This window comes from Callithrix jacchus, chromosome 11 (genome assembly GCF_049354715.1).
Source record: "Callithrix jacchus isolate 240 chromosome 11, calJac240_pri, whole genome shotgun sequence".
Taxonomy (NCBI): domain Eukaryota; kingdom Metazoa; phylum Chordata; class Mammalia; order Primates; family Cebidae; genus Callithrix; species Callithrix jacchus.
In genome coordinates, this window is record NC_133512.1 from 1,868,963 (window position 1) to 1,895,926 (window position 26,964).

The window sequence follows — 26,964 nt, forward strand, 5'->3', positions numbered from 1 at the left end:
TGCAAGCAATTCCTCTGCCTCAGCCTCCTGAGCAGCTGGGATTAGAGGCGTGCGCCACCACACCTGGCTAATTTTTGTATTTTTAGTGGAGATGGGGTTTCGCCATGTTGGCCAGACTGGAATTCATTTATTCATCCGACAAATATTTACTGAGTACCTACTCTTCCAGGTGCTAAAACAGAAATATCTGCCCTCAGGGAGCTTACATGCTAGTGAAAAGACAGATGTACTCTTAAGTTATATGGTCAAGTAGAAGTGGGTGAGGGCTATGGAGAAAAAACAGTGGGAATGAGGGGTGGGATGATGGGGTGACAGGCCCAGAAAGGTGAGAGGACAGTGGTCACCCAGCTAATATTACTGTCCTCCAGATTCTGGACTAGTGCTCTCATGCCTCACACAAAGCAGCCAACATGTGGGGAGTGCCTTGTGAGTAGTATGCACAGATACCTCTACCAGTTCCAGGGAGGGAAGGATTTCTGAAGCCATAGGGAAGGTTTTGAGGAGGAGCTGATGCGTGAGTTGGGCCTTGAGCATGAGTGGGATTTCATTCCTTGAAGCGGGAAGTGTGTTTAAGAGAGTGGATAGGGTGGACGAGAGTCAGGGCCTGAACGGTGACTGCTCAAGGAGCAGTGAGAGGCCCCAATATTTGGGTCAGGAGGCAGGGGACCCAGCACTGGAAGGGGGTGGGAGAACCATTTTTTTTGTTGTTGTTGTTTGTGGCCCAATCCTGCCTCAGGCCTGTGTATTTTCCTGGTGAGAACAAGGAGTGAGAGGGAGCCAAGGGCTGAGTAGTCACAGGAAGCTGGCTCATGGCTGGCCCAACATGGGACACTGGGCAGAAACACCTCTAGTCTTCCAAGGTGGTTGAGTCTTTCTGAATGGGTTGCCTTTGCATTGGAATCTGGCCCAGGGATGATGCCACTGTTTTTGGTAACTGGTTCTTGTGTTTGAAGCCACTGACATGAGCTTGGTACTGTTCTATGGAGTTCAGCACTATCTTACACGTTTTGCAGGGGTAGCCCTTTCCAGCTGGAAAGTCAGTGACAGCAGGGTCCGCCATCCGCCCATAGCGCGCCATTAGTTTGAGCTTGGTCTCCTGTTTTCTGTGTTTCTTGCCCACATAATGTTGTTGAGCCATGACAGGGTTGTTTTTTTTTTGTTTTTTATTTTTTTGAGATGGAGTCTCGCTCTGTTGCCCAGGCTGGAGTGGCGGTGCAATCTCGGCTCAGTGCAACCTCCACGTCCTGGGTTCAAGCGATTCTCTTGCCTCAGCCTCCTGAGTAGCTGGTAGCTGGAATTACAGGCATGTGCCACCTTGTCTAGCTAATTTTTGTATTTTTAGTAGAGATGAGGTTTCACCGTGTTGGCCAGGCTAGTCTCGAACTCTGGACTTCAGGTGATCTTCCTGCCTTGGCCTCCGAAATTGCTGGGATGACAGGTGTGAGCCAATGCACCCAGCCCAGAATCTTTTGAAGGGAAGGTTTTTGTTCAGAGGAGTAAGGGGATTGAGGGGCTCAGTGAATGGACTATAGGCTAAGTAGAAGTTCTAGAGATCAGCCTCATCGGGACGTCCTTTTACATAGGGACTCATCCAGCTCCTAACATTCCAGGTACTGAGATACAGCAGAGGATAAAGCCGACAAAAATCCCTGCCCTTGGCCAGGCGCGGTGGCTCACGCCTGTAATCCCAGCACTTAGGGAGGCCGAGGCAGGTGGATCATGAGGTCAAGAGATTGAGACCATCCTGGTCAACAAGGTGAAACCCCGTCTCTACTAAAAATACAAAAAATTAGCTGGGCATGGTGGCACGTGCCTGTAATCCCAGCTACTCAGGAGGCTGAGGCAGGAGAATTGCCTGAACCCAGGAGGTGGAGGTTGCGGTGAGCCGAGATCGTGTCATTGCACTCCAGCCTGGGCAACAAGAGCGAAACTCCATCTCAAAAAAAAAAAAAAAACCCCGCCCCCTAGTCAGGTTTGGGGAGAACACAAGTCCATACCTGCAGACTTAAGCAGAAAGGAGAGGGAATTTATTGGAAGGATCTTCAATTCCTTGTGAGGTTCCAGAATCATGGACTGAGGTGACTTTCTGCCTCTCCCCAAGGGGTTGCCGACGGGGTTTCATTCTCTCCCACGAGAAAGAGAGTGCTCAAGCCAGCTTTCCACGCTGCACACATGGTCTCTGGGATCCAGCACCAACTACGGAAACTGGACTGTCTCACCTCCAGGTTTCCAGGACATAATCTGATGGGTGCTGCTTGGGCAGGTGTCCACTCTATTGGGCGTTAAGTCACATGGTCCTAAGTGGGGGCCCAGACTGACCTCTTCAGCAGGACTGGTCCTCAGGGAGGAGCCAGTGGGCTGGGCAGCAGCCAGGATGGAGTCAGTGCAGGGTGGGGGGGCCTGATGGGGGCAGTGGCATCAGAGTGACTGGCCAGGTCAGGACATGCTGGTTTAGGAGGTGTTTAGAGTGTGAATCCGCATCGCAGTGCTTCCTATGGAGAAGGAGAGTGCTGAAAGGGAAGCTGCCCCACGCGTTTCTGCTAACTGGGGGAAAGATCCCAGCCACTTCTCGCCGCGGTCTCCGAGGCCATTGGCAGCCAGTCAAGCACCCCCAGTGAGGACTTACTAGCGGGGCTTTGAATTTTCATCTGTGGGTCATTGCGAGCAGTTGCACATCCCTATTACCAATTCAGTTTGGCTACATGGTATTTTACTGGGCTGAGCCCTGTGAAAAATGGGAATTGTCTATAGGGGTCTGACATTTTAATTTGTGCAGTTTCGAAAAAACAAAAATCCGTAACAGCAATTGATTTAATGATGTTTTAATGGCCCGAAGCCCATCCAAGCCAACAGCTCATGTTTCAGGGTCTGATTCTCCAGGAGGAGCTATGAATGGAGGCGTTCTCTCTCATTTCTTCTCCTCTGCTCCCACTTGCTCCCTCTCTCCTCCTCCACCTCCCTTCCCTTCCTCCTCCTCACACTTTCCTGGGTAGTTCGCCGGTTCATTAACTGCTTTTCTTTTCTTCCTGGCATGTCTCATTAGCTACTGGTAGAGGTGGTGGTTTGAGGGAAATCATCTTGGGCAAAGGGTCTAGAAAGCTCAGAGTCCCCTCTGGGGGTGACTGTGTGGAGGGGTAGGTGGGAAGCAGTAGGATCCAGTGTCAGTGGTGGAACTCAGCCAGTGCAGGGGGTGTCTCAGCTGGGACCCTGGCAGCCAGTGGGGAGGTGAGTTTCAGTCCCACTCGTGAAGGTTGGTGGCAGGACCACAGTCCTCACATCAAGCATGTCCCCTTGTGAGTCAGCCATCCAAAGTGGCCCAAGTGAGACAGGACCCACTTTGAGGCCCCCAGAAGGGAGTTCCCACGCCCAGTGGGCTTGTTCTTCCTTACCTTGCTTCCTCTCTGTTATGGGTTCTCAAAATATAGCAGTCTTTTTTTTCTTCTTTCTTTCTGAGGCAGGATCTCTCTCTGTTGCTCAGGTGGAGTGCAGTGGTTCCCACTGCAACCTCTGCCTCCCGGGTGCAAACAATTCTCGTTCCTCAGCCACCCGAGTAGCCAGGATTGTATTTTTGGTAGAGACAGGGTTTCACCATGTTGCCCAGGCTGGTCTCAAACTCATGAGCTCAATTGATTCACCCACCTTGGCCTCCCAAAGTGTTGGGATTACCACTTGAGCCACCACACCCAGTCTGCCATTTGTCCTTTTTTTTTTTTTTTTGAGACGGAGTTTCGCTCTTGTTACCCAGGCTGGAGTGCAATGGTGTGATCTAGGCTCACCTCAACCTCCGCCTCCTGGGTTCAGGCAATTCTCCTGCCTCAGCCTCCTGAGTAGCTGGGATTACAGGCACGTGCCACCATGCCCAGCTAATTTTTTGTATTTTTAGTAGAGACGGGGTTTCACCATGTTGACCAGGATGGTTTCAATCTCTTGACCTCATGATCCACCCGCCTCGGCCTCCCAAAGTGCTGGGATTACAGGTGTGAGCCACCGTGCCCAGCCCATTTGTCCTTTTAAAAGTTCGTTCTTAGTGCAGATTTAAACCTATATTCAGAAGCCCCATTTTGCCTTAAGAACATAGCCATGGGGGGCTGGGCGTGGTGGCTCACACCTGTAATCTCAGCACTTTGGGCGGCTGAGGCAGGTGGATCTCCTGAGGTCAGGATTCAAGACCAGCTTGGCCAACGTAGTGAAAACCTGTCTTTACTAAAAATACAAAAATTATTTGGGCGTGGTGGCTTTTCTAGGGAGGCTGAGGCAGGAGACTTGCTTGAACCTGGGAGGCAGAGATTGCGGTGGGCCAAGGTCATGCCACTGCACTCCAGCCTGAGTGACAGAGTGAGACTCTGTCTCAAAAAAAAAAAGAATAGCCATTGGTATAGTTATTTATCTCAAGTAATGTGTCGCCAAGATAACGTGAGCTTCTGTGTAGGCAGCTTAGTGAGTCGACTGTGATGTCTCTTGTCTTAGTGGTCCTTGGGTTTTTTGAAAAGCATCATCAGAGGGTGCTGCAGACACCTTTCCCATTCTTCCCCCACTGCCCTGCCACCCTGGGCAGTGATGGAAGGAGACGAAAACAAGCTGGTGGAGAGGAAAGGAGGGTGTTGGATATGCTAGGTGGTTTCCATTTGCCTTTCTAGGTCCACTCTCCACCTGTTCCGTTTGCTTTTTGCTCTGGGAGGCTGACCTGTATGGACTACATGTGCACGGTGTGGGTTGTGTCAATGACCCCTTGTCTGGTGGCTTTGGTTGGATTCAACCAATGCGCATGTGTTAGGTCATTCTTGCATCGCTGCAAAGAAATACCTGAGGCTGGGTAATTTATAAGAAAAGAGGTTTAGGCCAGGCACAGTGGCTCAAGCCTGTAATCCTAGCACTTTGGGAGGCTGAGGTGGGTGGAATACAGGGGCAGGAGTTCGAGACCAGCCTGACCAACATGGTGAAACCCTGTGCCTACTAAAAATACAAAAATTAGCTGGGCATGGTGGTGCGCCCCTGTAATCCCAGCTACTCAGGAGGCTGAGGCAGAAGAATCGATTGAACCCAGCAGGTGGAGGTTTCAATGAACTGAGATCGTGCCACTGCACTCCAGCCTGGCAGCAGAGCAAGACTCCATCTAAAAAAAAAAAAAGAAAAGAAAGAAAGAAAAGAGGTTTAATTGACTCAGTTCTGCAGGCTGTACAGGAAGCATAGCATGCATGCTGGCATCAGCTTCTGGTGAGGACCTCAGGAGATTTATAGTCACGGTGGGAGGGAAAAGGGGAGCAGACATCTCACATGGCAAGAGTGGGAGCAAGAGAGACAGGGTGGGAGGTGCCACACACTTTTAAACAAGCAGAAAGCCAATTGATTTGGGGGTGTTGATTTCGTGTTCTGCAAATTTGCCAGATTTGTTTATTAGTTGTTGTTTTTCCCCACAGAACCATCAAGTCCAATGTTTATTAGTTTTAGCAGCTTTTTTAATGGACTCTTATAGCGTTTTCTGTATATAAAATCTTTTCATCTGTTAAAAGAGATATTTTTACTTCTTTCTTTCCAATTTCTGTGCCATATATTTCTTTGTCTTGCTTAATTGCTCTGGCTAGGAGTTCCAGGACCATGTTGAAAAAAGTGTTGAAAGCAGGCATCTTTTCCTTATTCCCAGTTACAGGGGAAAACCTTTTAGTTTTCTCCAATGAGTATAATGTCAGCTGTGCACATTTCATTATTAAACTTTCCTGGAACAGCCTCGTTTGGGAGTGTCATCTGTTTCCCTGAATGAGATGCCTGTAAAAGGTGTGAATAAGCCAGATACCAGGACACGTTGTATAAATGCTTATTCCAGAGTGTGCAGAAAGAATGTTCATGACCAGCCCTGGGGTCGACACTGCCCGTGAGTTTGTGCCAATTGTGCTGATCAGAATAAATTTGTTCAAAACAACTTGATTTTTCCAGATGGTCAGAATTTTAAGCAGTAGGTAACAGTGGTCTTGCATTGTTAGCCTCTTGTATAAATGTATACATTATTAATGTACAAATACATACACTTTCTTTTGGAAAGGTTTTTTGGTTTTTATCACTTTGGTGCTTAATTGTTCACAGTGCTTAGGCAGCATCAAATGAAAAAGTCAATACCGTGAGGCAACAACTCTTTCCTTCTTTCTTTTCTTTCTTTCTTTCTTTCTTTCTTTCTTTCTTTCTTTCTTTCTTTCTTTCTTTCTTTCTTTCTTTCTCTTTCTTTCCTTCCTTCCTTCCTTCCTTCCTTCCTTCCTTCTTTCTTTCTTTCCTTCTTTCTTTCTTCTCTTTCTTTCTTTTTCTTTCTTTCTTTCCTTTCTTCTTTCTTTCTTTTTTTTCCTTCCTTCCTTCCCTTCCTTCCTGTCTTTCTTTCTTTTTCTTCCTTTCCTTTCCTTCCTTTTTCTTTTCTTTTCTTTTTCTCACTCTGTCACTCAGGATGGAGTGCCAGGGTACGATCTTGGCTCACTGCAGCCTCAGCCTTCCAGGTTCAAGTTATCCTCCTACCTCAGCCTCCTGAGTGGCTGGGACCACGTGCACACACCACCATGCTCAGCTATTTTTTTGTATTTTTAGTAGAGATGGGATTTTGCAATATTGCCCAAGCTGGGCAACAACTGTTTCTCTATGCCTCTAGGCAGGCCGAGACCCTGGAGTTTGGGAATCAGAAGGTCTTAGATTCTCGCTTCTCCACCCCCACCCATGTTTAATTTCATGAGCTTAGGAAATTTTGTGACCTCCAAAGAGCCTGAGTATCAGGGCACCCACCTTAAAGTATTGCATGAGGATTAAATGGGGTAGTATATATATATGAAGAGTTTGCTGCTGTGCCCGGCAGTGTGTAAGTGCTAAAAAAAAAGTTTTGTTAAATTTGGGAAGTATATTTGGGTTCTGTGAATGAAAAAAATATTTTTAAAGTAGTTTCTTGCTGGTGCATTGTTGCTATTTGTGTGTTCTGTGCCTTAGGAGTCTTTGAAACCTTGTTTTCCAGCCCGTTATTATAATAAATCCACCAGCTTGATGATGGCTTAGTGGCAGGGGGAGGCCCCAGCCAAGTGTAATTCAAGAGCGGGCATTCCAGGGGGTGGCGGTTGGGGCCCCGGAGGTAGAGGTTTGAAGTGTAAAGCTGACTTGGGCACGAAACTGACCATGTGCTTTTGTCCTCTGGCTTGTTGGCTTGTGCTTGAAATCTTGGTTTCTGTTCACTGACCTTGAGGAAAGGAAAGCTATTAAAATAGGCTGTAAAACTGGGAGGAGAAACAGAAGAGGGCCGGGTCTCAGGAAGCTGCCCTCGGGGGAGTGGTGAGGTGGACTCTGTGGCTCACCCAAACTGTTCATTAGAGAAAAAGAGGAAAAAGTGAAAGTATTTTGCAGGGCCGGGCGTGGTGGCTCAAGCCTGTAATCCCAGCACTTTGGGAGGCCGAGGCGGGTGGATTACGAGGTCAAGAGATCGAGACCATCCTGGTCAACATGGCGAAACCCCGTCTCTACTAAAAATACAAAAAATTAGCTGGGCATGGTGGCACATGCCTGAAATCCCAGCTACTCGGGAGGCTGAGGCAGGAGAATTGCCTGAACCCAGGAGGCGGAGGTTGCAGTGAGCCGAGATCGCACCATTGCACTCCAGCCTGGGTAACAAGAGCAAAACTTCGTCTCAAAAAAAAAAGAAGTATTTTGCAAAATGAAGGGTGACACATCCTCATGAAGGAAATCCCAGTGGCCTTTAACATTTTATTACATTGGTAATTATTTGATCATTTTGAAAAGTAAGATAATTAAAAAGAAAACAAATTCAGTCACCTGAAGTCCTCTACCTGTTGCTGATAGATAATATTTCATGTATTGCCTTGTGGATTTTTTCATAGGTATCTATATATATATAAGCTGAAAATGGGGTGGTTTTATACTGTGTTAACCTGCCCCCGCTTTTTTTTTTTTTTTTTTTTTTTGCGAGAAAGTCTCATTCTGTCACCCTGACTGGAATGCAATGGGACCATCTCAGCTCACTGCAGCATTCACCTCCCAGGTTCAATTAATTCTTGTGCTTCAGCCTCCCGAGTAGCTGGGACTACAGGTGCACACCACCACGTCCAGCTAATTTTTTATTTTTAGTAGAGATGGGGTTTCACCATGTTGGCCAGGCTGGTCTTGAACCCCTGACCTCAAGTGATCCACCCTCCTTGGCCTCCCAAAGTGCTGGGATTGCAGGCATGAGCCATCACGCCTGGCACTGTAACCTGACCTTTACTCTTATTATATATATATTCCTTCATGTCAGTGAGTAGAAATCTGTTATAATAAAATGCCATAGAGCATTTTATTTTATGTCTTCTGAAACTCTGTGGGTCTCTATCAGTTTATAAAGTACTTGTAGGCAAAGTCCGTGGCTTGTACTTTATATCCCCCAAACCCCTGCTGATTGCTAAATCTGACACTGAAGAAGATAAAGGTATGAGTCACAGCTATGATTTAATTATTTATCTTTTGATATAAGGCCTTTGAAACACATATATTAGTGATCATAAGACTACATTATACTTTCTGTTACCCACGTTAATTATAGTAATGTTGGCAGAACGCTTAGGTGTTCAGAGCAGTTTTTGTGTTTGGGGTGACTGTTATTATCACTTGCATTTTGCAGTGGAGGAAACTGAGGTTAAGAGAAGTTAAGTGTGTTTAATGTTCTTACCATGCTGCCTCTCTGTTTGACTTAGCTGGATGACTTAAAAAAAATCAAATGTGTGCGTATGTACTAACCTGGGCCATTAGTACCTATGATGTTGCTTTTAGGTACCAATCACATAGAAAATGGAGTAAAGACTTTTTTTTTTTTTTTTTTTTTTTGAGATGGAGTCTCGCTCTGTTGCCCAGGCTGGAGTGCAGGGGAGCAATCATGGCTCACTACAACCTCCACCTCCCAGGTGTGAGCCTCCCGAGTAGCCAGGACTTCAGGCGCGTGCCACCACGCCTGGCTAATTTTTTGTATTTTTAGTAGAGATGGGGTTTTACCACGTTGGCCAGGCTGGTCTCGAACTCCTGAGCTCATGTTATCCACTCTCCTTGGCCTCTCAAAGTGCTGGGATTACAGGTGTGAGACACTGTACCTGGCCGTAAAGTCTTTTTTATTTTACTTTATTTTTTGAGACTCCGTCGCCCAGGCCGGAGTGCAGTGGTGCAATCATAGCTCACTGCAGCCTCACTCTCCTGGGCTCAAGTGCTCCTCCCACCTCAGCTTCTGAAGTAGCTGGGACTATAGGCATGCACCACTACATGTGGCTAATTATAGATATCTATTTATTTAGTAGAAAGGAGGTGCCTCTTTTTTGCCCAGGCTGGTCTTGAACTCCTAGCTTCAAATGATCCTCTTGCCTTGGCCTCTCAAAGCCCTAGCATGACTACAGCCAACTCCCTCTTTTGTGTGTGTGTGTGAAAGAATAGGTAACTCTTTTGCAAAATCAGCTTAACACATTTTTTTTTTCTTGAGAGCTCGTTTGGAGGTTCTAGCAGGGGAGCCCAGCTGCTCGTATACCCTTGACCGAAGACCGGTCCTCCTCTATCGGGGATGGTCATCCTCTTCGACCGAGCGTGCAGCGGAGGGATGCACATGGAGCGGTGAGGGAGGAAGGGGACACCTGCCTTGCCAGGCAGATCAGCGGAATCAACCCGGCGACCAATGGGGTGACAGATGCCGTAGTCAGATTGCCCTCCCATCCCATGTTTTTTTTTTCTGAAGAGAGTTATGCTGATTCTTATTGAGCTAGATTTGCTGGCAGTATTCAAGATAGTCTAAAATTTCCAACCCACAAGTACTGTCCAGTGGAGATGTTCGTGTGTCAGTGTCTCCGTGGCAGGCCTTTTGCTTTGCTGTGGCTGCATTACGTCCTGGGCACGTTTTTACAGGTTGGCCAGGATGGTCTCGATCTTCTGACCTTGTGATCCACCTGCCTTGGCCTCCCAAAGTGCTGAGGAAGGGACTAATACTTTTCTTTCTCTCTCCCTACCCTTCTGGTCTTCAGCTACGACAGAGACTCCACTTTCAACGTGTTTGTGGGGAAAGGACAGCTGATCGCAGGGATGGACCAGGCTCTTGTTGGCATGTGTGTAAATGAGAGACGTTTCGTGAAGATTCCCCCGAGGCTTGCCTATGGAAGTGAAGGAGTTTGTAAGCTTTTGTTCCTCATTTATAAACACATCTGCAGAAACAACGAGAACACTTTTAGGCTGTTAATAAGTCCAACAGACTGGAGAATCTTGGAATCTTTAGACTGGGGGGAAGTGAAAAGCATGAACTCATACACAGCTAAAATTTCCGTCTTAGGTTTGTTTCTTTAGATGTGAAAGAAAGTGTCATTAACACAGGTGTATTGAATGATACTCTCTCTTTTACTTTTTCTTTTCTTTTTTTTTTTTTTTTGAGACGGAGTTTCGCTGTTGTTACCCAGGCTGGAGTGCAATGGCCTGATCTCTACTCACCACAACCTACGCCTCCTGGGTTCAGGCAATTCTCCTGCCTCAGCCTCCTGAGTAGCTGGGATTACAGGCACGTGCCACCATGCCCAGCTAATTTTTTGTATTTTTAGTAGAGACGGGGTTTCACCATGTTGACCAGGATGGTCTCGATCTCTTGACCTCGTGATTCACCCACCTTGGCCTCCCAAAGTGCTGGGATTACAGGCTTGAGCCACTGCACCCGGCCGAATGATACTCTCAATGAGAAGAAAACTTTGTTTTTTATCTTTCCTTTCAATTTCATTTGGAGGAAAGAGGGAGGAAGAATGGGGCATTTTGGAATTGTATAGCAGTGACTGCTTGAATATTTTTGGCCCACATTCACTTTGGCAGCCTCCTAGGTGTTTTTATCTGGCCTGAAAGGCAGCAACTGTGAACTCAGTGTGAAATCTTTAATTTCTAGCTGGTGTGATCCCCCCCAATTCAGTGCTTCATTTTGATGTACTTCTGATGGATATTTGGAATTCTGAAGACCAGGTTCAGATTCACACCTATTTCAAGCCCCCAAGTTGCCCTCGGACCATCCAAGTGTCTGATTTTGTGAGGTACCACTACAATGGGACGTTCCTGGATGGGACTCTGTTTGATTCGAGGTAAGTTCTGCCGTTCATGGCAATATTAGTGAAATGTCCCATGGTTCTTTCCTTCTGTCTTACTTGCTTTTTATGCCCATGGGGAAACCAGAATAAGGACTCTTTTTTTTTTTTTTTTTTTTGAGACAGAGTTTTGCTCTTGTTACCCAGGCTGGAGTGCAATGGGGCGATCTCGACTGACTGCAACCTCCACATCCTGGGTTCAAGCAATTCTCCTGCCTCAGCCTCCCAAGTAGCTGGGATTACAGGCATGCGCCACCGTGCCCAGCTAATTTTTGTATTTTTAGTAGAGACAGGGTTTCACCATGTTGACCAGGATGGTCTTGATCTCTTGACCTCGTGATCCACCCGCCTCGGCCTCCCAAAGTGCTGGGATTACAGGCTTGAGCCACTGCGCCCTGCCAAGGACTCTTTTCAATTATAACTAGTGCTGAACTCATCTACTTGAGATTTTTGGTCAGTGTTGCATCGTCTCTGGTGCCACAGTCAAAATTTTAATACATCTTAGAAACATTTAAGAGCAATGTTTATCTAACTTAACTGTATTTTGAGATGTCATCATTAAGTCAAAGGCTGTATTTCTTTTTCTTTTTTTGACAGAGTCTCACTCTGTCACCCAGGCTGGAGTGCAGTCACACGATCTCAGCTCACTGCAACCTCCGCCTTCCAGATTCAAGGGATTCTCCTGCCTCAGCCCCCTGAGTGGCTGGTACTACAGGCGTGCAACACTATGGCTGGCTAATTTTTTGTATTTTAATAGAGATGGGGTTTTACTGTGTTGGCCAGGATGGTCTCGATCTTCTGACCTTGTGATCTACCTACCTTGGCCTCCCAAAGTACTGAGATTACAGGCGTGAGCTACCGCGCCTGGCCAGGCTGTACTTCTAAGGAGGCTTACACACATTTTGGTTCACTTTTTATAGCTTTCCCATGGAAACAGGAGGGGAAAGATGAATGTATTTGAAGCTATGGAGAGGCATGTGGCTATGCTGGAGATCAGGAATCCTTCGAAATTTCTTCTCATTGGAGTGTGTTTGATTAGTGGAATAACTAGCCTGTTTTCGTCTACCACTAGTATAAATGCATGCTTTTTATTTCTTTCTAAACTTAAGGATGTCTGCCCTGTGTTTGGGGGCAAAGATCTATATATGCCTATCTCTCAGGAAGGGTATGGGATCACTGTTTAGCTCATATTTGGGTAACAAAACCCGTCCTGAGAGATGAGTTGGAAACATCCTCATGGTGTGAAACTTTTCCCCTTTCTCATTGGCTTTCAGTCACAACCGCATGAAAACATATGACACATATGTGGGAATTGGCTGGCTGATTCCGGGAATGGACAAAGGCCTGCTGGGGATGTGTGTGGGGGAGAAGCGCATCATCACCATCCCTCCTTTTCTGGCCTATGGAGAGGATGGAGATGGTAAGTCCTTCTCCTGCTTGGAGCCACTCTCACCTACCCTGAGTAATATCGCAGTGGTTAATTTAATTGTCATCACATGAAACCACTAGACCTGTCAGTCTAGACTCACTCTGCCCAATATGGTAACCACCAGCCACATGTGGCTATTTATATTGAAATGAAAACAAGTCAAAATCAACTGAAATTTAAAATTCAGTTCCTTGGTCGCACTGCTACATTTTAGGTCACGTTGCTGAGGGCTACCATGCTGGCCAGTGCAGATACAGACCCAGATCATTTCCATCACTCAGAGAGTTCCGCTGGACAGTGCTACTCTGGATTGTCTGCTGTCTGATGAGTGAGCTGCAGAGATTTCCACTTACGTATGGTCACTGGCGTTCATGAGTAAGCCCCCTGCCCCTGCAGTGCTTGCTATGGCCTTGGGAACCAACCTCTCTGGCTTTGTCATTTGTGAAATGAGACTTGAACTAGACACTATAAGTTGCAAACATCAGGTAGAAATTTAGCCATATTATGTCAGAATTGCCAAATTTCCCCATTTGCACCTCTACAATGAGTTTTTACCTGTGACATTAACTTCATGCGGACAAAAGCAAAGTGTAATATTAGAAAACACATTACTTAGAATTAGTGACCTGTTTGTAGTTTTTCTGTGAAGGAAAACACATACTATTGACTGATAAATAGAATGTCTCAGTTACTCATATTAGAATTTCAGGTGTGTTTAATCATATTGACATGCTGGCACAACATGGAGACCTATAGACATTTAAACAGCTGACGGATACAGTGATGCGTTGATTAATGATTGGGAGATGTTCTGAGAAAGGCATCATTAGGCAATTCCATTGCTGTGCAAATGCCATAGAGTGCACTTACACAATCCTAGGTGCTGCACAGCCTACTGCACATCACACTGTATGGCGTAACCTGTGTCTTCTAGGCTGCAAACCTGCGCAGCATGTGTACTGAATCCTGTGGGCTGTTGTAACACATGGTAAAAATTTGTTTATCTAAACATAGAGAAGCTACAGTAAAGACATGATATGATAATTATGGGACCACCCTCATATATGTGGTCTGCCATTGACCAAGACTTCCTTATGCAGCACCTGACTTTGTAGTCAAGGATATAAATGAGAACATGATGCTTCTTAAGGAGTTTACTGATGGTGATACCCAACTTACAATAACCAATATGTTTTTGATGTTGTTTCCTGGCTCTGTAGAGCAGAGCAGCAAGAGAAAAGAGCCTGAGGTGATGGGGCTCAGCCTTCTCTCCACCTCCATATATATATATATACACTTTTTTTTTTTACAGAGTCTCACACTGTTTCCCAGGCTGGAGTGCGGTGGTGTGATCTTGGCTCACTGTAATCTCTGCCTCCTGGGTTCAAGAGATTCTCCTGCCTCAGTCTCCTGGGTAGCTGAGACTACAGGTGTGTGCCACCATGCCTGGAAAATGTTTGTATTTTTAGTAAAGACAGCGTTTTGCTGTGTTGGCCAGGCTGGTCTCGAACTACTGACATCAAGCCATCTACCCACCTCGGTCTCCCAACGTGCTGGGATTACAGGTGTGAACCAATGTGTCTGACCCACTTTTATATATTTTACATGCTGGGAATCTGCAGACAGTTTCCCAAAAAGAGAGGTAGTAGGGGTGGAATTCCCTATTAAAATAAAAAAAAATAAGTTTGAAGCAGTGCCATAAATGTATCTTAATTCTTTCCCCACTGAGATAGAGACAGGGTCTCACTCTGTCACCCAGATTGGAGTGACACCATCATGGCTCACTGCAACCACAAACCCCTGGGTGATATTCCTGCCTCAGTCTCCCCAATAGTTAGGACTGCAGGCATGTGCCACCATGCTTGGCTTTAAAAAAATTTTTTTAGAGAGTGTCTCACTGCATTGCCCAGGCTAATCTTGAAATCCTTGGCTCAAGTGATCCTCTCACCTCAGCCTCCCAAAGTGGTGAGATTACAGGTGAGAGCCACTGCCCCTGGCAGTTACTATTCTTTCTTCTTTTTTCGAGACAGAGTCTTGCTCTGTCGTCCAGGCTGGAGTGCAGTAGCGTGATCTTGTCTCACTGCAACCTCCGCCTCCTAGGTTCAAACAATTCTTCTGTCTCAGCCTTCCGAGTAGCTGGGACTACAGGTGCCCACCACCATACCCAGATAATTTTTGTATTTTTAGTAGAGACAGGGTTTCACCATATTGGTCAGGCTGGTTTCGAACTCCTGGCCTCAGGTGATCTGCCCACCTTAGCCTCCAAAATTGCTAGGATTACAGGTGGGAGCTTCTGTGCCACTATTTTCTTATTGATGTTCCAGTGGTCTTGTCCTTGGCCCCAAGAAGTTCACTGACATTGGCTCCCAGATCCTTTCGTCGTCAGCCACATAACGAAACCAGACATAAGCCTAATATGAGAAATATTATTTATTTACTTTACATAAATAATAGTTTATTTAAGGTAGTTATTTCTGAAAACTTTATACTTGAATACTGTGTTCAGCTATCCAAGTATAACTTTAAATGGGTGAACTCTATGGTACGTGAATTATATCTCTGTAAAGTCGCTATAGAAAATATTATTCATCTAGTACACATTAATCCTAGAAAAATTGAAACCCCATGGTTACTTTTAAGGTTTTCATTGTTCTCTTAAATGAAAAGATACAGAGAAGCACAAAAGATTGATATTCTGTATCTCCCATACATGTGGTTTAGGGATTGACCACACCTTGCATTCCAGGGGCTGCCTCAGCAGATTTCATCATTCCTCAGAGGGGAGGGAGACGCAGGGTGGGCTTTGCCAAAGGCCGGTGGAAGGACCTCAGGTTTGGCGGCATCTAGTTCACCTGCCCAGCCCTTCTCCTTTGCATGGTGTAACAAATGACAAGTAAAAGTGAAGGACTGGTTTGTTGGTTAACTTTCTATTATCCCAGATTACTGGGTTTTGAGTTTATCTACTGGCTGATGTTGACCTTTGCAGGAAGAACTAGTCCTATAATTTCTTCACATGGATTTTATTTTGCAGATACCCAATATATTCCCCCTGTCGGGAAGATTCAAGAGAAGCAGTACTACCCAGAAGTGAGATAGAAGTGATCTGAGGACTATTTATTTATATTTTGGATTGTGGGTGCCATTTTTTTCTCTGTTATCTCTGCTAACTTTCGTTTTATTTATATCTTGCTTTGGATACACTTTAAAGTGTTGAGTTTTACTTTTGCGTCTAAAAAATTGGCCGTTCGTTCCAAAAAAAACAAGTCTGTGTACAGTTCTCCAGAACCAGACCAGAGATTTGGAATTTTCTCCTTTCAGTGTCTGTGGTTTGCATTTATTCACAAACAGAACCCACAGAGGTATGTATTTGGGTTTGCCTGTGGGTGCATGCCCACCTACACAGAGCCTTGATTTTCCAGCATGAGCCCAGAAAATATGGTCATAGTGGTCTCTTATGTCATTAACATCAGTTTTCTCCTTTTCCTGAGTCTGGTTTTAGATTATACCATCAGCCCATGGTTGGACACCATGGGGGCCCATCCAAGACCTGGAAGAACATTTGTTTCCTTGGCTTCAAAACTTCTCGAGAAATGAATGACACCAACCCCAAGGCTGTTGAGCTGTAAAGTACTTCCTGTTTAATCATCATCCTCCATTCCATTCTAGGGAAAGACATTCCCGGACAGGCGTCTCTGGTGTTCGATGTTGCATTGTTAGACCTCCATAACCCCAAGGACAGCATTTCCATTGAGAACAAGGTGGTACCTAAAAGCTGTGAGCGGATAAGCCAGAGCGGGGACTTTCTCAGGTACCATTACAACGGCACGCTTCTGGATGGCACCCTCTTTGATTCCAGGTAAGGACATGATTAAGGTCTTCAGTTGCCAGAACGTTGTATTAAATAAAGTCTGCCCTTGGCTGGACTGTGATTTAAATACTGTGTCAATGCTGGTTCGTAGTTAGTATTTTCATCTCTAATACAGGTTTCTGTTTTCTGATACTTCTTCCCTCCCTCCCCGTCTCCCACCCTTCCTTCCTTCCTTCCTTCCTTCCTTCCTTCCTTCCTTCCTTCCTTCCTTCCTTCCTTCCTTTTTTTTCCTTTTTTTTTTGAGATAGGATCTTGTTTTATTATCCAGTCTGGAGTGCAGTGCAGCTGCACGATCGTGGTTTTCTGAAGCCTTAAACTCCTGGGCTCAAGCAATTGTCTCATCTCAGCCTCCTGAGTAGCTCCTGAGTAGGCGTATGCCCCCATGCTTGGCTAATTTTTTATTTTTTATAGAGATAGGCTTAAGTTTCTTCATAGGCTGTTGTAACCAGCTCTTTCTTGGGGGCTGTTTTAGATGGTTCTGCAGGAAGACTGGAGAGACTCACCCTCAACTCTCACCATCCCCCTATACTGTGCTCAGCTATCCAGGTATAAACCTCTTGATGGGGTCCAAGATGAGGAGTGGCCAGAAGTGATGTCAAGGAGGTACAGTGGGCAGAGAATGGACTGGATGCCAAGAGAGCTGGCTCCAGCCCTCGTCTGTGCTGCACTAGCTCTATGACTTTGGATAGCATTTGACTGGGACTCCATTTTTCCCTATTCCAGCACCTTTGTCAGGTAAATGGTTAGATTAAAGAGATAAGGTATGTGTCACAGGGCTGTACACATTTCAGAGGCACTGGTTGGATGCATTCAGCTCCCTTCTGTTGCTGGGTTCCATAGAGGCTAATTACTGGGCCTCTTCTGTGGTTCAGAGTTCTGTTTTATTTATCAGGCATGGCCTGCAGTTGTGCAGAGAGGGCTGGTGTTTGGCCTGTCTTGCTCATTCCAGCGGCATGTGTTGTTTGAAACTACTCCTTCAGCCTCCAGCAGAGCAATCAAGTAGCAACAGCAAACTTCCTGTCTGTGAGGTGATAGACTTCTAGCTAACTTAGTCATCCAAAACCATTACAGAAGACTTTGTGTATGGTATTATTTCATTTGAGTAATACCATACCAACACCACACCCTGCCTTGTTCTTTGAAATGGAATCTCGCTCTGTGGCCCAGGCTGGAGTGCAGTGGGTGTGATCTCGGCTCACTGTCATTCTTGTTCCTAGGATCTCTTTTACATTTCATTTACATTTTTTGGAAAAGAGTATTAGTTACATGGCTCAAAATTGAAACAAAGTATGCATTAAGATAAGTTGCATTCCTGTCCCTGTCTGCCTAACCTCCCTTTCTCCCCTACTCCTTAGAGTTAACCTTTTCTATTAGTTTTGATTTTTAATTTTTCCAATGTATGGATTTTTTTTTTAGTTAACCTTTGTGTGTGCCTGTGTGTGTGTGTGTCTGTGTGTGTCTGTGTGTGTGTGTGTCTGTGTGTGTGTCTCTGTGTGTGTGTGTGTGTGTGTGTGTAGGTGCTGCCAAAGCGAGCACATGCCATGCCATGCCCGGCTCAGCTTTTTTATTTTTTTCTGTTTCTTTTTCTTTCTTTTTTTTTTTTTTAGAGAAGGAAAGAAATAAAAAGGAGTGAAGGAGAGGAAGAAAGAGGAAGAAAAAGAGGGAGAGAGAACGGAAATGCTTTATTCTAAAAATGGGTGTTAATAATGGCCAATCAATGTTTCATTTAAACCTATGAGTATGTGTGATGTGGTATGGACAAGAATGTATATTTTGTGTATTTGAAGTGGAGAGCTCTATAAATATTTATTAAGTTTACTTGTTCCAGATCTGAGTTCAAGTCCTGGATAGCTTTATTAATTTTCTGTCTTGTTGAGTCTAAATCTCTTTATGAGTCTTATGTATCTGAGTGTTAGGATCATTAGCTCTTATTGTTGCATTGATCCTTTTACCACTATATCTTTGTTGCTTTAAAATCTATTTTATCCGATACAAGAATTGCAACTCCTGCTTTTTATTTATTTATTTATTTATTTTTGCTCTCCATTTGGTTGGTAAATCTTTCTCCATCCCTTCATTTTGAGTCTTTGGTATCCTTGCATGTGAAACAGGTCTGGATGTAACATGCCGTTGGGTTTTGGCTGTGTCTTTTGATTGGAGGATTTAGTCAATTTAAATTTAGGATTACTGCCATTTGATGTTAACTGGCTGTTTTATCCATTGGTTGATGTAAATTCTTCTTTATGTTGATGCTCTTTAATTTTTGGTATATTTTTAGAAAGGCTAATACTGGTTGTTTCTTTCTGTGTGTAATGCTTCTTTCAGAAGCTCTTGTAAAGCAGGCCTGGTGGTAATAAAATCTCTGAGTACTTGCTTGTTCATGAGAGATTTTATTTTTCCTTCAGTTGTGAAGCTTAGTTTGGCTGGATATGAAATTCTGGGCTGAAGGTTCTGTTCTTTGAGGATGTTGAATATTGGCCCCCACTCTCTTCTGGCTTGTAGAGTTTCTGCTGAGAGATCGGCTGTAAGTCTGATAGGCTTGCCTTTGTGGGTAACCTGACCTTTCTCTCTGGCTGTCCTTAGTATTTTCTCCTTCGTTTCAACCCTGGTGAATCTAACGATTATGTGCCTTGGGGTTGCTCTTCTTAAGGAATATCTTTGTGGTGGTCTCTGTATTACCTGGGGTTGAATATTGTCCTGCTTTGCTAGATTCAGAAGGTTTTCCTGAATAATATCCTGAAGAGTATTTTCCAGCTTGGATTCATTCTCTTCATCGCATTCAGGTACACCTATCAAACGTAAATTAGGTCTTTTCACATAGTCCCATATTTCTTGGAGACTTTGCTCATTCCTTTTTATCCTTTATTCTCTATTCTTATCTTCTTGTTTTATTTCATTAAGTTGGACTTTGACCTCTGATATCCTTTCTTCTGCTTGATCAATTCGAGTGTTTAAACCTGTGCATACTTCTCAGAGTTCCTGTATTGTATTCTTCAGTTCCATTAATTCACTTATATTCCTCTCTAAGTTGTCCATTCTCATTAGGATTTCGTCAAACCTTTTTTCAAAGTTCTTAGTTTCTTTACATTGGGCTACAACATGTTCTTTTAACTCACAGAAGTTTCTTATTATTCACTTTCTGAAGCGTAATTCTGTTAATGGAATGCACTCGGTCTCCATCAAGCCTTGTTCCCTTGTTAATGAGGAACTGTGATCCTCTGTAGAGGGAAAGGCATTCTGATTTTGAGTATTCTCAGCCTTTTTTACGCTGGTTTCTTCCCATGATTGTAAATTATCCACCTGTCATCTTTGTAATTACCAACTTTCAAATTAGGTCTCTGAGTGGACGTCCAAGTTGTTAATTCCCAGGGCCGAAATTTGAGCAACCCATTCAAACCCGAAATTTGAGTTAACCATTTTTATTAGTTTTGATTTTTAATTTTTCCAATGTATGGGTTTTTTTTTTTTTTTTTGAGACAAAGTCTCACTCTGTCACCCAGGCTGAAGTGCAGTGGCGAAATCTCAGCTCACTACAACCTCCACCGCACAGGTTCAAGCAATTCTGTCTCAGCCTCCAGAGTAGCTGGGATTACAGGCATGTGCCACCATACCTGGCTAATTTTTGTATTTTTAGTAGAAATGGGTTTCAGCATATTGGCCAGGCTGTTCTCGAACTCCTGACCTCAGGTGATCTGCCTGACTCAGGATTACAGGCATGAACCACTGTGCCTAGCCTAATGTGTGGATTTTTAAAAGCGCAAATATAAGCAAACACAAATGTTATTTTCTCCTCTTTTAGAATATAGTATTACTAAGGAGCAAAGTGTTGTGCTGCTCCTTGATTTTTGTTACCCTGGGATTTTTCCACACTAATACATAGAGAGAAATCCTTTGTTTTTTACATCTACATGATGTCCTATTGGGTGAGTATATTGTAATTATATAACCATTCCCTACTGATGAAACTTTTAGTTGTTTTTATCTTTTTCTATTACCAAAAAAAAAAAAAAAATTCATTCAGTGCATGTGCGTGTTATTTTTTGTTGCATTCCAGTGTGGTTCTATTCTTTATTCCCCGGAATTATATTTCCAATTGAAAGACCATTTTTCTGTGTATACCAGATTTTTGTTCGCATAGTGGAGCCACAGTTTTCTTAGGTTTCAAAGAGCTTTCCATTTCAGTACAGTGGAATTGAGCCCATTCTAGTAGTTACATATATTACACTGTATAGATTTGCCTACATTTAGGTAATCCCTGTTGTTTGTCCTTTATGTTTCCTGTTTTTGACATTTAATAAAGACTGCAGTAATTATTTTTGTAGGCAAATCTTACAATATATGATCAATTGTTTCCCTGGAACAATCTCTAGAAGAATCTCCGGGTCAAAAGTTATGTCTTTTTTCTTTTTTTTGAGATAGACTTTCACTTTTGTTGCCCAGGCTAGAGTGCAGTGGTGCGATCTTGGCACACTGCAACCTCCACTCCGAGGTTCAAGCAGTTCTCGTGTCTCAGCCTCCTGAGTAGCTGGGATTATAGGCATGAGCCACCACACCCAGCTAATTTTGTATTTTTAGTAGAGAGGAAGGTTTCACTAGATTGGCCAGGCTGGTCTTGAACTCCTGACCTCAGGTGATCCATCTGCCTTGGCCTCCCAAAGTGCTGGGATTACAGGTGTGAGCCACTGTGTCCAGCCATTAAAAAAAATTTTTTTTTTGAGACAGAGTCTCACTCTGTTGCCCAGGCTGGAGTGCAGTGGTGTAATCACAGCTCACTGAAACCTCCACCTCGCGGGTTCAAGTGATTCTCCTGCCTCAGCCTCCTGAGTAGCTGAGACTACAGGCATGCACCACCACACCTGGCTAATTGTTTTGTATTTTTAATAGAGATGAGGTTTCACGGTGTTGGCCAGGCTGGTATCAAACTCCTGGCCTCAGTGATCCACTCGCCTTGGCCTCTCAAAGTGCTGTGATTACGGGCATGAGCCACTGTTCTGGGTCAGAGGTAATATGTCCTAATTGCATACTGGAAACAATGCAAAAAGGTATAACAAAAAATGTGAATTTCCTCTCAGCCCCTTCCATTCTCATGACCACGAGATAAGCAGCGTAGACAGTGTTCTGCAGTTTCTCTCTATGCTCACAAATGCTTTCATATTTAATTCTTTAATCCATCTGGAATTTATTGTGGTATCACTGTGACAGGGAGCATTTAACTTGATTTTTTTCCAGGTGGTTAGCTAGTTTTTCCAACATCCTTCATGAATGACTCTGTCATTTTCTGACTGCTCTGAAATGTGACTTTTGTTATGAACTAAATTCTTGTATGTTCTTTTGAGTCTGTAGAGTTTTTATCCTTTACCTTGGATCTATTCCTAGGCCAGCATCACAGCTTTAACTATGATTAACCAGTGTTAGCTTTTTAATTGTAGAGTAGAGAGCATTCTTTTTCCCTTTTAAAAAAAGACAAAATGATACATTGACACGATTTAAAATCCTGGAAGTATAAAAAGGTATACAATGACAAATTTCCCTTCTATCCTTGTTCCACTTCCCCTCTTCACAGGCAACCAGTGTTATTAATTTCTTTTCTTCTTCTTCTTCTTTTTTTTTTTAGAGATGGAGTCTTGTTTCTTTGCCCAGGCTGGAGTGCAATGGCAAGATCTCAGCTCACTGTAACCTCCGCTTTCTCGGTTCAAGTAATTCTCCTGCTTCAGCCTCCCCAGTAGCTGGGATTACAGGCATGTACCACCATGCCCGGCTAATTTTGTTTGCATTTTTAGTAGAGACACGGTTTCATCATGCTAGCCAGGGTGGTCACAGACTTCTGACCTCAAGTGATCCGCCCCCCTTGGCCTCCCATAGTGCTGGGATTACAGGCATGAGCCACCGCGCCTGGCCCAGTGTTATTCATTTCATAGGTCTTCCATACATGTATAATAAAGTACACATGTGTATATATTCCCCCTTCTAATTTTTAACGAGAATGATAGCTTGCTATATACTGTACCTTCACAACGGCTTTCCTAATTATTTCTTTTTCCAGATGAATTTTAGCATTACTTTACTAAGCTCTCCGCCAACACCAGATACACACCCTTGGGATTTTGATTGGAATTGTTTTAAAATTTTTAAGTTAGTTTGGGCCAGCTGTGATGGCTCAGGCTGGGCATGATGGCTCACACCTGTAATCTCAGCACTTTGAGAGGCTGAGGCGGATGGATCACCTGAAATCAGGAGTTCAAGACCACCTGGGCCAACATGGTGAAATTCCATCTCTTTTTTTTTCCTTGTTTATTATTATTATTTTTTAAAGACAGGGTTTCACCGTGTTGGTCAGGCTGGTCTTGAACTCCCAACCTCAGGTGATCTGCCCACCTTGGCCTCCAAAGTGCTTGGATTACAGGTGTGAGCCACCATGCCCGGCCCGGTGAAATCGCGTCTCTACTAAAAATACAAAAATTAGCCGAGTGTGGTGGCCCACACCTGTATCCCAGCTACTTGGGAGGCTGAGGCAGGTGAATCACTTGAACCCGGGAGGGCGAGATTGCAGTGAGCCGAGATCGCACCATTGCACTCCAGCCTGGGCAAGAGAGTGAGACTCTGTCTCAAAAAAGAAGAAAAGGGAAAAAAAATTTTTAAGTCAGTTTGGGGGAGGACTGATGGGTTTGCTTTTCCATTGGGGAACAGGATGGTTTTCCGTTTACTTGTCTTTAACTTTTAAAGTTATTCAGTTCACTGTGATTCAAGCCCACCCCGCCCCTCCGTCTCTCCTTCTGAGGGTCTTTCCTGTTTCTTGGCTTGGCCCTTGCTGCCAGCCCAGTGCTCATCTGTCAGGCAGATCCCACAGCCTTCATGTCTGCTGTCTCCTCTCCTCCATGGAACCCTTGCGACTATGCTAATGTGCAGCAGTCCCCACTATGGGTACCTGCCGTCTCTCTGGTGTCTCTGTTGGGAGCCCACCACGTAGGCATCCTCCTCTTTCCTGAATACCTGGCGGTGGCTGCACATTGCTGGTGATCCCCAGAGCCCTACAGGTAGGACCCTGGGGAGGGTGAGCCCTTCTCTGGCTGGAGGATGCTGGGAGCCGGTGTGGTCCTCCTCTTCCCTGGCTGGAGGATGCTGGGAGCCGGCGTGGTCCTCCTCTTCCCTGGCTGGAGGATGCTGGGAGCCGGCGTGGTCCTCCTCTTCCCTGGCTGGAGGATGCTGGGAGCCGGTGTGGTCCTCCTCTTCCCTGGCTGGAGGATGCTGGGAGCCGGTGTGGTCCTCCTCTTCCCTGGCTGGAGGATGCTGGGAGCCGGTGTGGTCCTCCTCTTCCTTGCTGTGCTCCCCTCCAGGCCTTCCTGGCCCACGTGCAGGGAGGAGGCTTGGAGCTGCTCAGCGTGGGGTGCTGTCCTCAGGAGGTGGGAAGGGGGACTCACAGCCTCCTCTGGGAGTTTATGTGAACAATCTCCTGCTTCCTGGGTGAGGAGAGACATCTGTTGTGATCCTTTCTTTTTAGCCTGTGGCTTTCTGGTCTCTGAGGGGTATTGAGAAGGGAGAGCCCCACAGCTCTACCTGCTAGCCCCACTTGACGGGTCCCTCTTCTCTGGGGCGTCATGCCCTGGCTGTGGGGTGATGGAATGGCAGGACCGACTGGCTCCTAAAGGACGGACTTTCTGCCTCATCTGCACCAGGTGGTGTGGGGAAGGGGTGCAGGTCATGTGGACCAGTTTGATGGTACACTTGGCATATGAAGTTTTATTATTTTATTCCGGAATCATTATGCTGTGGGGAAGAATCGATTCCTCTTTTTACCAGACTCATGGTAATAGACTCACTTGGCAGTTTACACATGGGCTGGATCTCTCCTCTGAGTGGACTTGGGCCTCCTGCCAGGAGCACTTGGGAAACCCGAGTATTCACCAGGGTGGCGTGGTGAGCAGGGGTGACAGTGGGGGCCTTTTGTCGGGCTGGGGTGGAGGCTGCAGAATTCATTGCTTTCAGTGGGTATGCTACTCTCCTGGCAATCAGAATCTTCATGCCAGGCCAGGGACTGTGGCTCACGCCTGTAATTCCAGCCCTTTGGGAGGCCAAGGCAGGCAGATCACTTGAGCCCACAAGTTCCAGACCAACCTGGGCAATGTGGTGAAATCCCGTCTCTACTAAAAATACAAAAATGAGCCGGGCATGGCGTGGCTTGCTGTAGTCCCAGCTACTGGAGGTGCTGAGGTGGGAGGATCACTTGTGCCCAGAGGTGGAGGCTGCAGTGAGCTGAAATAAGACCACTTCACTCCAGCCTGGGTGACAGCAAGACCCTGTCTCAAAAAAAAAAAAAAAAAAAAAAGAAAGTAATTAAAAAATAAAACAAGATAGAATATTTGTGTCCCACATATGCAGATGTCTTCTCTTTTTTTTTTTTTGTGGGGGGAGGAAGGCAGGAAGGAAGGGAAGAAGGATGGTAGGGATGAAGGAAGGAAGGAAGGGAGGAAGCGGGGAGGGAGGGAGGGAGGGAGGGAGGGAGGGAGGGAGGGAAGGGAAGGAAGGAAATCAAGCAATGAAAGAGACATTGCCGACCTGGATCTAGAGGTTTACAAGTTGATTTCTTTTTTTTTTGAGAGAAGGAAAGAAAAAAATAATAATAAGTAAAGGAGAGGAAGAAAGAGGAAGAGAAAGAGGGAGAGTAAATGGAAATATTGCTTTATTTTGAAAAAAATTGGGTATTAATAATGGCCAATCAATGTTTCATTTAAACTAATGGGTAGGTGTGATGTGGTATTGACAAGAATGTATATTTTGTGTATTTGAAGTGGAGAGCTCTATAAATATTTATTAAGTTTACTTGTTCTGGATCTGAATTCGAGTCCTTGATATCCTTATTAATTTTCTGTCTCATTGAATCTAAGTCTCCTATCTGGGTGTTAGGATCGTTAGCTCTTGTTGTTGCATTGATCCTTTTACCACTATATCTTTGTTGCTTTAAAATCTATTTTATCCAATACAAGAATTGCAACTCCTGCTTTTTATTTATTTATTATTTATTTTTGCTCTCCATTTGGTTGGTAAATCTTTCTCCATCCCTTTGTTTTGAGTCTTTGTGTATCCTTGCATGTGAAACAGGTCTGGATGTAACATGCCGTTGGGTTTTGGCTGTGTCTTTTAATTGGGAATTTAGTCAATTTAAATTTAGGGTTACTGCCATTTGATGTTGACTGGCTGTTTTATCCATTTGTTGGTGTAAATTCTTCTTTATGTTGGTGCTCTTTACTTTTTGGTGTATTTTTAGAAAGGCTAATACTGTTTGTTTCTTTCTGTGTGTAATGCTTCTTTCAGAAGCTCTTGTAAAGCAGGCCTGGTGGTAATAAAATCTCTGAGTACTTGCTTGTTCATAAAAGATTTTATTTTTCCTTCAGTTGTGAAGCTTAGTTTGGCTGGATATGAAATTCTGGGCTGAAGGTTCTGTTCTTTGAGGATGTTGAATATTGGCCCCCACTCTCTTCTGGCCTGTAGAGTTTCTGCGGAGAGATCGGCTGTAAGTCTGATAGGCTTGCCTTTGTGGGTAACCTGACCTTTCTCTCTGGCTGCCCTTAGTATTTTCTCCTTTGTTTCAACCCTGGTGAATCTAACGATTATGTGCCTTGGGGTTGCTCTTCTTGAGGAATATCTTTGTGGTGTTCTCTGTATTACCTGGGGTTGAATGTTGACCTGCTTTGCTAGTTTAGGAAAATTTTCCTGAATAATATCCTGAAGGGTATTTTCCAGCTTGGATTCATTCTCTCCGTTGCATTCAGGTACACCTATCAAACGTAAATTTGGTCTTTTCACATAGTCCCACATTTCTTGGAGACTTTGCTCATTCCTTTTTATCCTTTTTTCTCTAATCTTTTCTTCACGTTTTATTTCATTAAGTTGGACTTTGACCTCTGATATCCCTTCTTCTGCTTGAACAATTCGAGTGTTTAAACCTGTGCGTACTTCTCGGAGTTCCTGTATTGTATTCTTCAGTTCCATTAATTCACTCATACTCCTCTCTAAGTTGTCTATTCTCAATAGGATTTCATCAAACCTTTTTTCAAAGTTCCTAGTTTCTTTACGTTGGGCTACAACATGGTCTTTTAACTCACTGAAGTTTCTTATTATCCATTCCTTGAAGAGTGATTCTGTCATTGGGATGCGCTCGTTCTCCATCAAGCCTTGTTCCATTGTCGATGTGGAACCGTGATCATCTTTAGAGGGAGAGGCGTTCTGACTTTGAGTATTCTCAGCTTTTTTACGCTGGTTTCTTCCCGTCATTGTAAATTTATCCTCCTCTCGTCTTTGAAATGACCAACTTTCAGATTAGGTCTCTTGAGTGGACGTCCAGGTTGTTAGTTCCCAGGGCCAGAGCAGCGGCGTTAAAACTGATGGTGCTTTTCTGCCCAGGATTCTCCTGTCGGGCTTCCTTCCTGTGTCCGTAGTAGGCGACTCTGCCTTCCCGGGGCTCCAAACCTCGGTCAGAAGGGGAACCGGTCCTGTTTACTCTGCGCCGAGCGCTGCCCTGCCGAGGTGCCGGCCGAACCGCTGTGCCGACCACGAGAGTCGCGCTGGCGACTCGTGTG

General features: G+C 44.8%; 1 protein-coding gene and 1 pseudogene across 1 annotated transcript in view; one reads left to right on the forward strand and one right to left on the reverse strand.

Moving 5' to 3' along the window:
• Positions 1-26,964, forward strand: part of FKBP9 (FKBP prolyl isomerase 9) — a 53,393-nt gene that overhangs the window by 5,051 nt on the left and 21,378 nt on the right. The window contains exons 2-5 of the mRNA XM_002807022.6: positions 10,005-10,150; positions 10,901-11,090; positions 12,368-12,513; positions 16,189-16,378. Of these exons, the coding sequence (XP_002807068.1) occupies positions 10,005-10,150; positions 10,901-11,090; positions 12,368-12,513; positions 16,189-16,378 (672 nt within the window). The remainder of the gene's footprint in view (positions 1-10,004; positions 10,151-10,900; positions 11,091-12,367; positions 12,514-16,188; positions 16,379-26,964) is intronic.
• On the reverse strand, positions 716-9,864 carry LOC108592952 (zinc finger protein 346 pseudogene; annotated as a pseudogene).